This window comes from Ranitomeya imitator, chromosome 3 (assembly GCF_032444005.1).
Source record: "Ranitomeya imitator isolate aRanImi1 chromosome 3, aRanImi1.pri, whole genome shotgun sequence".
Taxonomy (NCBI): Eukaryota; Metazoa; Chordata; class Amphibia; order Anura; family Dendrobatidae; genus Ranitomeya; species Ranitomeya imitator.
In genome coordinates this window covers 475,426,302-475,438,665 of record NC_091284.1, presented here as the reverse complement: position 1 = coordinate 475,438,665, position 12,364 = coordinate 475,426,302, and the positions used below count along the sequence as shown (strand labels likewise).

Here is a 12,364-nt window from a genome sequence, read left to right as displayed (position 1 = left end):
CTCTCCAACGCGGCTCGTAGAGCCTTATGGTTGAAGTGTTGGTCGGGGGATATCCAGTCAAGATCCAAATTATGCGCTATCCCATGTAAAGGGGAATATCTCTTTGGGCCAACCTTGGATGAGCTGCTCGAAAAGGCTGGAGATGATAAGAAGAAATTTCCTAATTTGTCATCAGCTTCTTACCGGCGTCCATTTAACAGAAGGAGATTTGGTCGTGGAAGGAAGCGCGCATCCTCACCCTCTAGAGAAAATTTTAGATGGGAGGATAGACGCAGGAGAGGTACGGGTTACATGTTTCGCCGTTCCTCAAAAGAACGTAAGAAACCAGACCAATGACTAGCAATCCCTGTGGGAGGGAGATTGTCAACCTTCTCTTCCGCTTGGACTAACATCACGAATAGTGTCTGGGTCCGAGGTATTGTATCGGAAGGCCTAAAATTGGAATTTGTTCATTGGCCTCGTGATAAGTTTATGTTAACCCCCTTGCGTTCCTCCACTATTGAGCAGACGGCCTTAGAGTCAGAGGTCATGACTTTATGCCGTAAAAATGTACTGATTGAGGTTCCGGAGTCAGAGAGAGGAAGAGGATTCTACTCTCCTCTTTTTTTGATTCAAAAACCAGACAAGTCGTTCAGGACTATTATCAATCTTAAATCCCTTAATGAATACCTGGTTAATAACACGTTTAAAATGGAGTCAATCAGTTCTGCAATAAAGATGTTGTTTAAACACTGCTTCATGGTAGTTGTGGACTTAAAGGATGCATACTATCATGTTCCTATCCACGAAAACTTCCAGAAGTTTCTACGTGTGGCGGTGTCTATGGGAGGTATTGTTCGCCATTTTCAATTTAGAGCCCTTCCCTTCGGCCTCTCAACGTCTCCCCGGGTATTTACTAAAGTAGTTGCGGAGGTTATGGCGCACTTACGTGAATCCGATATTCTCATTGTTCCTTATCTGGATGATTTCCTAATAGTGGGGAACTCAGTAGACCATTGCCTGGCTCAGGTTAAAACAGCTATATTTAAACTGGAAAATCTGGGCTGGATCATAAATTATGATAAATCCCGATTGCAACCCCTAAAGACCCAGAGGTTCCTAGGGCTGCTGTTAAATTCCGAGTCCCAACAATGCTGTCTTCCGCCTGATAAATTGCTTCATATCCAACAACAGGTGTTAAAAGCAATTAATAAACCATCCATGACCCTTAGACAGGCTATGTCTTTGTTAGGTTCCCTAACTTCCTGTATCCCCGCCGTCCGTTGGGCCCAGTTCCACTCCAGGCCTTTACAGTTTGACGTACTACATTATGATAGGGTCTTACAGGGTTCCTTGCAGGGTCAGATGACATTGAGTCCAGGGGTTCTTACATCTCTTAGATGGTGGCTAGAGGAAGACAATCTGTCAGCAGGAGTTCCCTGGGTGACTCAGGTGACTCGGGTAATCACAACAGACGCCAGCCCCACGGGGTGGGGGGCACACATGGGTGACGTGGTAGTCCAGGGTCTATGGGACCCCCAAATGTCAGCCTCTTCCAATCAGAAGGAGTTGATGGCAATTGAATTCTCAATTAAGGAACTCCTCGTGTATCTACAGGGTCACCATGTCAAAATCCTCTCCGACAACCAGGTGGCAGTGGCCTACGTGAATCACCAAGGTGGAACACGCTCCGAGTTCCTGATGGAAATAGCGGACCGCCTGCTCCGGATAGCGGAAGACCATTTTCTATCTTTAACAGCAGTGCATATAAAAGGGAAGGAAAATATAAGGGCGGACTTTCTAAGTCGAAACACCTTAAGACAAGGAGAATGGTCTCTGAACTCAAAAATCTTCAACCAAATTGTCCGCAGGTGGGGTCATCCAGAGGTGGACTTATTTGCCAGCAAGGACAACAGAAAAACGAAAATATTCTGTTCCTTGAATCCCAGGGAATATCCGCTGGCAGTGGATGCCTTCCTGATCAGATGGGATTTCCGATTGGCATATGCGTTCCCCCCGCTAAACCTGTTGCCTCTGGTGGTCAGAAAGATAAGGGAGGATCAAGCGAGAATCATACTGATCGCTCCGTTCTGGCCCCGAAGAGCTTGGTTCTCCTGGCTCAGGACCATGTCGGTGGAAGACCCCTGGGTACTGCCGGACATCCCGGACCTACTTCATCAAGGTCCGATCAACCATCCACAAGTGAAGGGTCTCCATTTGACGGCATGGTCTTTGAGAGGTCACTGTTAAAAAACAGAGGATTTTCTCCAAATCTCATTGATACCCTTATGAAGAGTAGAAAACTCATAACAACTAAGATCTACTCTAGAACTTGGAGGAAGTTTCTGGCCTCTTCAAATTTTAATATCGAAGAGGGTTTACCAATTAACCAGATTCTAGAATTCCTGCAGAGAGGGCTAGAGCTAAATCTATCCACGAGTACGCTAAAAGTACAAGTCTCAGCCCTAGGGGCCCTATTTTCTTGTAACATTGCTGGTAATTATTGGGTATCAAGGTTCATCAAAGCAGCTAGTAGGTCCAGACCTATACACAGGAATAGGTCAATGCCTTGGGATCTCAATCTAGTCCTCTCTGCTTTGACTAAAGAACCGTTTGAGCCTTTACATTCAGCCTCACTTAAATTACTATCCCTCAAAACAGCATTTTTGGTGGCAATTACATCTGCTCGTAGGGTAGGAGACATACAGGCTCTTTCTAGGCTGTCCCCCTATACAGAGTTTCTACAGGACAGAGTAGTCCTCAGACCAGATCCAGCTTATTTACCTAAAGTGGTCTCAGATTTTCATAGATCTCAGGAGATAGTTCTACCATCATTTCTCCCTAATCCTTCTAATTCCAAAGAACAGTTACTCCATACGTTAGATGTTAGGAGATGTCTCTTAGAATATATTTCAGTCACTGATGCTTGGAAGAGAGAGGAGGCTTTGTTTCTATCCTTCCAAGGTCCCAGGAAAGGTCTTAGAGTGTCAAAGTGCACGTTAGCGAAGTGGATTAGGGAGGCTATCTCTCTGGCTTATACTGCAGGTGGAGGTCCTGTTCCGCAGAATCTGAGGGCACATTCCACCCGGGCCATGGCTACATCCTGGGCTGAAAGATCTGGAGTTTCCATCGACCAGATATGTAAGGCGGCTACGTGGTCATCCCCTTCCACCTTTTTCAAGCACTATAGGTTGGACTTGGGGTTCTCTTCTGATCTCACCTTCGGGTTAAGGGTGCTACAGGCTATAGTCCCTCCCTAAGGTAGTTTACATCTCTGTAATTCTCTCGTAGTGCTGTCATGGGAGTCCGAATAAAGCATTAAGCTACTTACTGGTAGCAGCATTTTTCGGAGGCCCATGACAGCACCCTTAGTTCCCTCCCTATTCACGTGGGGGTTGCACTTCCTATAATGTATATAATGAGATAGATAGATCTCACGTGTGGTATATAGTTCAATATGATGGATTATTTTTGTACATAAACTGTATATAATGTATGTTTGTGTGCTACTAACCGCGGTAGTCCTCTCAGGCTCTAATATACAACTGATGCAGGGGGAGAGGTGCCGCCCTTTTGTATCTGTAGGTTTCCTGTTCCTGAAGGGCGGATCCCCTCTCTCATAGTGCTGTCATGGGCCTCCGAAAAATGCTGCTACCAGTAAGTAGCTTAATGCTTTTGACTAGTGATGAGCAAACATGCTCAGATAAGGTGTTACTCATATCTGAGCATGCTCAGGTGCCAAGTGTCTTCAACGTGCTAGAAAAATATCTTCGACTCCCTGCGGCTGCATGTCTCACGGCGGTTCGACAGCCACAACCTATGCATGGCTTGCCTGTTTATTATGCAATCCCTGCATGTGTTGCAGATGTCGCAAAGCCGCGAGGACTCTAACATATTATTCAAGCATGCCGAAGACACTCGGTTAGCACCCAAGCATGCTCGCATAACACCTTATTCAAGCACATTCGCTCATCACTGTTCTTTACTTTGGGTTTGAAATGCTTTGTAAGGGAAAGAAAAATATTTAGGTGCTTTATTATTTTTTTAAGATTGTATGCATCACCAGGATCCTCATAGTGCATACAAAAGGACAACCCTTGTAATCTCTTGACTGTAAGGCTACGTGCACATTAGCGTTTTGCGTGTTTGCGTCGGGCGACGCAGCGGCGACACATGCGTCATGCGCCCCTATATTTAACATGGGGGACGCATGGACATGCGTTGTGCTGCGTTGTGCGACGCATGCGTTTTTTTTGCCGCAAGCGTCGGCCGCAGAAACCGCAACAAGTTGCATTTTTCTTGCGTCCAAATTTCGGCAAAAAACGACGCATGCGTCGCAAAGCGCAGCGTTTTTGCGTGCATTTTGGTGCGTTTTTATTTGCGTTGTGCGTTGCGTTGCCGACGCAGCGGCGCACAACACAAATGTGAACGTAGCCTAAGATGTATGCATACACTAAGGCCAGATTATTACCTCTGTGTATAGTTTTTTTTGTTGTTTTTTATTATTATCCTGCGGCTAGTTATGGGGTTTTTTTTGTTTTTTTTCTAGTGGAAATCTTATGGAGCCACCTTTTCAAAGTCAGAAGAAATATGGTTCTAACTTCACAAAGCTGGAGAAGAAAAGTATACGAGGAAAGAAATACGATTCAGACTCCGATGATGACGATTAGGCATACATCTTCATGTTCCTCTGTGACTGAGCCTTCTTTATATGTCCGATTCTAAAATGATATAGGTCATTGATCATCGTTCCCTGGGGATATGCAATCCATCCATACAGAAGTGCAAATACATTGGCCTATTAAAAAGTATTCATACAAGCTCGGTTTATTTGTTGAGGTTGGCATTTGACGTCCTGCTCTAAAATGAGTTTTTTTTTAATCCCAGCTATTTCTTTACAACAAACATGACATAAACATGAAGGGTCCTTTTATGGCTTACATGATTAGAATACATCTACAGCAAAATGTTTTTGTTTTTCTTAATTTACACCCATGAGTTATTGGAGAGATAAACCAATAAATTAGCACTTAGGTTCCCTATAAACAATTTACATGGTATTTATTAAATCAGAAAGTTCCACCAGCTTTGTCATGGAGGCGTGCACTTAGTGGATACAGTCACTGCTCAATATACTGTCAGCAGCTTCTGTAGGCATGCTCCTGCTTTTTGATTGACAGCTCACTGAACAGCTAAAGTGGCATGCTTGCTGCCACCGCTAAGAGTTGACTGAGCATGGTTTGAGTAATGTCTTTAATCATCCCCTACTTCTTAGAAGTTTTCTACTACTAATTTAACCACCTTTCATATGTCCTAACTCTTCATAATAATCAGTTTTCTAACATCTATTACCTGCCCTGTTTTGGTAAGTTCATCTCGGAGCAGGTCTTATAGTAATCTGTTGTAATGCAGACACTGCCATTTCCGATCTTGCGACTGGAATTGGACACAGTGAGTAGCGCACGTCATTAGTGATGATGGGGCTACCTCCCAGTGAGTGACGGCACTCTCCTCCTCTGCCTGCTTCTTGCTGATGCTTTTGAGTGTCGTCCCTTCAGCTGACAAACGTTGCTGTGTGTCGCTGATCATTAGAAAATATATCGGGATTTTCAGCTGAAGGGACCCAACTTCAACGCTTTTGCAGAGTATGGGTATGTGCCCACGCTGCAGATTATTCTGCAGATTTTTCCGGTCTGATTTTGGTAAATCTGCAGGTAATCCGCACTGTGGAATTACCGTGGATTTACCACTTTTTTTTTTTTTTTTTTTGCTGATTTCACATGCGGGTTTACACCTGCGGATACCTATTATGGAGCAGGTGTAAACCGCTGCGGAATCCACACAAAGAATTGACATGCTGCGGAATAAACAACGCTACGTTTCCGTGCGTTTTTTTTCCGCTGCATGTGCACTGCGGATTTTGTTTTCCATAGGTTTACATTGTACTGTAAACGCATGGAAAATTGCTGCGAATCTGCAGCGACCAATCCGCTGCGGGTCCGCAGCAAAATCCGCAGCGTGTGCACATACCCTTAGTATGCACCATGCATGACCAAGCTTCACTCTCCTCCTCTGCCTGAATCCTGCCAAAGCTTTGAAGTGCTGTCCCTTCAGCTGACAAGCCCTGTGATATGTTTTTTAATGATTATCAGCACATCACAGCGCTTGTCAGCTGAAGGGTCAGTACTCCAAAGCATCGGCAGCATCCAGGCAAAAGAGGAGAATGAAGTCTTATCTGAGCATGCATGATCAGACTGCATTGACGTGCGCTACTCGGTTCGTCCGGCTCTGGTACCCAGATCAGAAGTAGCTGTGGCTGCATAGCAACAGAGGACTAGAAGAGCCACACAGAGATGAGTTTACAGCAGCAGTGCAGGTAATAGAAGTATATTAGAAAACGGATTATTAGGAAGAGTTAGGCTGGGTTCACATAGCATTAATGGCGTCTGCTAGACGGACTACGTTACACCGTGGTGTAACGTAGTCCGGTAACGCCGCCATTGAATGCAATGTCGGACGCATCGCTAGCGCACGCCCATAATGGGCGTGCGTTAGCCATGTGCCGTCATTGAGTGACGGACCCTGAGACGCGGCCTGCAGCGTTTCCTGGTCCGTCACCGCTAGCACAGGAAGAGCTAGCAGATGCTCTATAACGGCACTTGCGTTAACAGCAGCCCGTTAACGTATGTGTTTAATGGGCTGCTATTAAAGCAATGTGAACCCGGCCTTAGGACATGTGAAAGGGGGTTAAATCCATAGTGTAAATCCTCTTTAAAACTGGCGGCTCCAGGGAGGAAATACGTTCATTTTCTCCAGGTATCCCCACTTTCAGTAGGTTGGCATTGTAACACTATTAATCTGCAGATTAATCTCATATCTACAGGTCAATAGCATTTTCTGAGATGAAAGGTTTCATTTACGTGTACCAAGAAACAGTCAAGTAGAATTGAAGGGGTGCAGTGCTCAGCTGAGTTAGACTGCTTCATTTAAGTGATACCCTGATTCCCTTCTGACAAGCCACAGACTATTTATGGCAGGTACTTTAAATGAACTCCTACTTGTGTGCTTCTCTCTAAAACATGTTTGCATAAAGGTCATGGGTTTCCACTTGGGACTGAACTTTTATAGGCTTCAAATAAATTCAGTTTCTCTTCCATGTTACCTTCTGTACGAACCTTGGGCCTTATTATAAGGATCAATATGGCAATGCAAACCATTTTCATAACTAAATACTTAAGATCTTTTTCTAAACAGACTAAAAATAAAGATGAAACTAAAGAATTATATTTTCCTTGTGTTTATTTATTTACATTTGATATCCGTTTCTATTTCTGGCAATGTCTCAGCTTATCACCAGAATGTTCAGTATGCTAATAGCTGCTCTCCTGGGTTTAGAGAAGATGAACCTACTGCAATCAGCAGATCACTTAATAGGACTTTTCCTGTAAAATACCAGTATTGTGATACAAAATCTTTGAAAAGACGACAACTTGTTGTCAGTTAGAGGACGATCTAGTGGTGTACACAGCAATAGTGTGGTGCCATTCTAGATCTGATGAGGACACATTTCTTTAAACAAACTTGTGACCATTGCATTACTATTAAAGTGTACCTATTTAATTTTTTACCGTATCCTGGTAAAGTCGGCCATATGTTAAGACTGCAAGCAATATAGACCTTTCTCATCTGTAATGCAGAATAAAGACAAAATACTTTTACCATCTTCTCATATTGTCATTCCCATACAGGTTTGGGAGACAAAAAATACAATGCTCTGCTTTTTTAGATTCTGGAGCAGAAGGGAATTTCATGGACTTATAATTCACACTTGATAACATTGCAAGGACTAAATCCATACCAATAAATATGTAAACTGTGGATGGATCACCTTTATCTAATGGACCTGTCACTCATGAGACAATTTAACTTAAAGTCTGTATTGAACCTGATCATCGTGAAGCTGTTAGTTTTCATATTATTTCTTTAAAGTTTGCGGTTGTTCTTGGAATCCCAGGTTTTCAATTCAAAACCCTTTAATCAACTGTGCATCAAGAACCATTCATTACCTTTCCCTCTGAGTACTGTAACAACAACTGTCATACTAATCCATCTGTTCTCAAACAATCCAAGTCTCTGACATTTCTCATCAGAATTATGACAAACTACCACATCAGCACCCGCAGTTCACTGATGTCTGCAGTAAGAAAAAAGCTAACCAACTACCTCCTCATCGTCCTTACACCTGCCCATTGAATTGGTTCCTGGAGCAACCATTCAGTTTAGGTGAGCTTACAATCTTTCTGTACCAGAATTGAAAGTACTAAGAGAATACCTGGATGAAAATTTAGAGAAAGGCTTCATTCGACCTTCCTCATCCCCAGCACCCTAGTTCTTTGTAGAGAATAAAAACTCAACTCTGCGGCCATGTATTTTTTACAGAGAAATAAGATTACCCACTCTCCATAATTGCTGAGCTGTTGGAGATGCTCTGTTCTGCCAAGATTTTTTACCAAACTTGATCAAAGAGGGGCTTATCTCAAACGGATTCGCCCAAGGCATGTGTGGAAGACCACCTTTAGTACTAGATATGCCACCTTTCAGCACTTCATTAATGATGTATTTTGAGATTTCTTCGACCATTTTGTGTTGCTTATCTTGATGACATTCTTATATTTATAGATACCGTTGAGGGACATCATAGGCTTGTCCAGTTAGTCCTGGAGCAAAGAAAATCATCTCTATATGAAAATCGGAAAAATGTGAATTTGAACTAACCTAGATGCAATTTCTTGGAGATATCTCCACAGAAGGTCTGAGCATGGATTCTAGAAAAATCAGAGCTGTGGTTCACTGGCCTACCAAGAAGTTGAAAAGACATCCAATGCTTTATAGGCTTTGCAAATTTCTACAGAAGCTTCATAAAAAAAGTTTTGAAAGATCATCTTACCAATCACTTAAAGATGCCACTCTGTAATTTTTAAAATTTACAAGATGAAAATATTTTCTTTCCTAACATACAAAGGAAATGTGCCATCTTTAACTTTAGAACTTTTAGAGATAATTTCATCTTCAATTTGCTTAACTGTTCACAAGAGCAGTAATTTCTCTGATGCCCACGACGGCACCACGGTGAGAGGGGATCCGCCCACCAAGGACAGGAAACCTACAGATAAAAAGGCGGTACCACTCTCCCACATCAGTTGGTTTCCTGTCCTTGATGGGAGACCTACAGACTCACCTACGAGAAGGACGTCGTCGTGGGATTCCGGGGCCAATCAGTCCGACTCAGGCAGCGGGGGTCCCCCTGCCTCGGCTGGTGTGGTGACCCGAAGCGCCACCGCTGGGGCTATTGGGCCTCTAGGGTGTGCGGGGGAGGTGGCAGGGAGCTTGCGGCCACCTCCTCGGGAAAGATACTAAAAAAAACAGCAATCCAGGGGGGTCCCTCTGTGGCTGCGGGGAGAGTGGCGCTCTCCCTCCTGAAAAACAGCTGCAAGCTGCAAAAGAAATCTGGAGGCTCCGGTGTGCAGCGTTCCACACGCGCTATGCGCGGCGCCATCTTGGAACCAACTGCGCATGCGCGGGATTTGGCCAGGATTACCGCGATGGTGGGCCATTGTGCATGCGCCAGCAAACAGCGCTACTGCGCAGGATTAAATTAGGCGGCGGGAATCACCGCCGCATAAAAGGTGCCCTGCTTAGCTGCTTCGGTGGCACAGCAGCCTACAGCCGCAGCACAGCCACAGCACAAAGCCGCGGCAGCCTACAGCGCAGCACAGCCACTGCAAGTATGAGCGACCTGGGGGCATTACCCTTACCTGAATCACCACCACCAGCATCGCCGCAGCAGCAGCAAAAGCGGCGACAGCAGAAAGGACACAAAGATACCGGTAAAGAACGCCAAAGGTCCCAGCATAGCAAGGAGTCCAGTACGGCGTCCGGCAAAAAGACAGATGCAGAGCATCCCCAACCGGTATTTATGGGTCTGTGAGGTGGTAAGTGATCTTCGTGAAAGTCAGTGACAGTAAGGGTATATTTGTCTCTCTTTAGGGGAAGAAAAGCTTAGGCAAAACTAAGCATAGGATTTGTACTCTTTGTAGAGAAGATCTTCCAGCTACCTGGGAGAAAAGACTTTGTAACACGTGTATACAGCAGACAGTGTCCGAAGGGCTTCCTGGGTTTGCAGCCGACCTTAAAACCCTGATAAAAAATCAGGTAGAAGACACCTTTAGATCCCTTAAAAGGGGAAAAAACGGAGGAAGTCTAGGCACAGATCCCCGTCTCCTGTGTCTAATACGGACAGTGATGATGTAGACTGAGATACGATTGACTGCTGTTCTTCTTCTTCATCATCCTTTTCTTCATCTTAGGGTCACAATTGTTTTCCCCTGAAAGACACTGACGGCCTCATTAAAGCCGTTAGAAGCACTATGGGGTTAGTGGACTCTCAGCCCAAAAGATCGGTACAGGACATCATGTTCGGAGGTCTTGAGCAAAAAAAGAGGAGAGCCTTTCCCCTTAACGATACAATATCCGCACTAATCAAAAAAGAGTGGGAAAAAACCCATAAGGAAGGCGTTAACACCAAAAAGAAAGTACCCTTTTGAGAATGAATCTTGCTCCTTCTGGGAAAAATCAAGCAATATTCACCCAGATTACAGAAAAATGGGGGGTACCCAACACAGACCTCTTTACAAACAACCTAAACAAAAAAGTAAACTCTTTTTGCTCCATAACCCCACTGGGGAAACCAATGGCGTTGGATGCGTTCCTGATTCCATGGCTACATCAGCTGGCTTACGCGTTTCCCCCATTTGCGCTGATTCCGGCAGTGCGGAGGAAGATTCGGGAGGACGGGGCTCATGTGATCTTAATAGCCCCGTTCTGGCCAAAGAGGCCTTGGTTCTCTTGCATGAGGAGAATATCGATATCCGACCCGTGGGTACTCCCAGATCTCCCAAACTTAGGCTAGGGTCACATTGCGTTAGTGCAATCCGTTTAGCGCTAGCGCTAGCGGATTGCGCTAACGCAATGTTTTTAAAGGGTCGCGTTTCGGGGTCGCGTTAACGTCCCCGCTCTCGCAGATCCCCGATCTGCGAGAGCGGGGAACGGACCTCGGGCGCGCCGCGGACGCTGCAAGCAGCGTCCGAGGCGCGCTACAAAAGACCGGCGCGTCGCTAGCGCGTGCCGAAAATGACACGCGCTAGCAATGCGCTGGTACATTGCGGGCAATGGGAGCGCTAACGGACGCGTTGCATGGCGTTAATTTCGCCGTGCAACGCTGTCCGTTAGCGCTCTGACCAAAACGCAATGTGACCCCAGCCTTACTCTCCCAGGGCCCAGTTCACCATCCACAAGTTACGAGCTTACACTTGACAGCCTGGCATTTGAGAGGAAGCTACTAGAAAGCAGAGGTTTCTCTCAAGGGCTGGTATCTACTCTTTTAAAAAGTAGGAAACTGACTACAACAAAGCAGTTTGGGAAGATATGGAAGAAATTCCTTTCATCATCCGGTACTAAAATAGGGGAAGAGGTCCCTCTTAAATCCATATTAGAATTTTTACAAAACGGGTTGGAGGTTGGTCTAGCCACAAGTACAGTGGCGTAACTACAAAGTTATGGGCCCCGGTGCGAACTTTCAAATGGGGCCCCCCCACCATGCCAAAATATTTTCCACCCAAATTAACATTTTCCCTATTAATTTTGCACACTATAGCTTTATTGCAAAGTTGTATAGTGTGACCTCAGTTGCATAACTATCCAGTGCCGCATCCTGGCATATATTTGTCCCCTGTACTGCCATTGTTATGTAATGTATAAAAGAAAATAAACCATTATACTCATCAGGGGCTAACATAGAAGTCATGGGGAGACATATAAGAAGTACAGTATAATGCACCCCCATAGTCCTCCTTATAGTATAATACACTCCCCATAGTCCCCCATATAGTATAATACACTCCTCAGTCCTCCATATAGTATAATACACTCCTCAGGCTCCGTATATTAAAATACACTCCTCATAGTGCTCCATATAGCATAATACACTCTTCGTAGTGCTCCATATAGTATAATACACTGCTCATAATCCTCCATATAGTATAATACACTCCTCAGTCCTCCATTTAGTATTATACACTCCACATAGTCCTCCATATATTAAATATATTGGGACCGGAGCGTCGCGAGGAGCAGCGGGAAAGGCACCGGAAGGTGAGAATAGCACGATTTTTTTTTTTTTTTAATTATTTTTAACATTAGATCTTTTTACTATTGATGCTGCATAGGCAGCATCAATAGTAAATAGTTGGTCACACAGGGTTAATAGCAGCGGTAACAGACTGCATTACACCGTGTTATGCCACGGTGTAACGCAGTCCGTTTAACG

The 12,364-nt window shown here is 44.7% G+C and overlaps 1 protein-coding gene across 1 annotated transcript in view; it reads left to right on the top strand.

Annotated features, from left to right (window-relative positions):
* TXNDC9 (thioredoxin domain containing 9) overlaps window positions 1–7,265 on the top strand; it is a 34,644-nt gene extending 27,379 nt beyond the window's left edge. The window contains exon 5 of the mRNA XM_069757522.1: window positions 4,529–7,265. Coding sequence (XP_069613623.1) covers window positions 4,529–4,649 — 121 coding nt within the window. The 3' untranslated portion in view covers window positions 4,650–7,265. The remainder of the gene's footprint in view (window positions 1–4,528) is intronic.
* The last annotated feature ends 5,099 nt before the right edge of the window (window positions 7,266–12,364 follow it).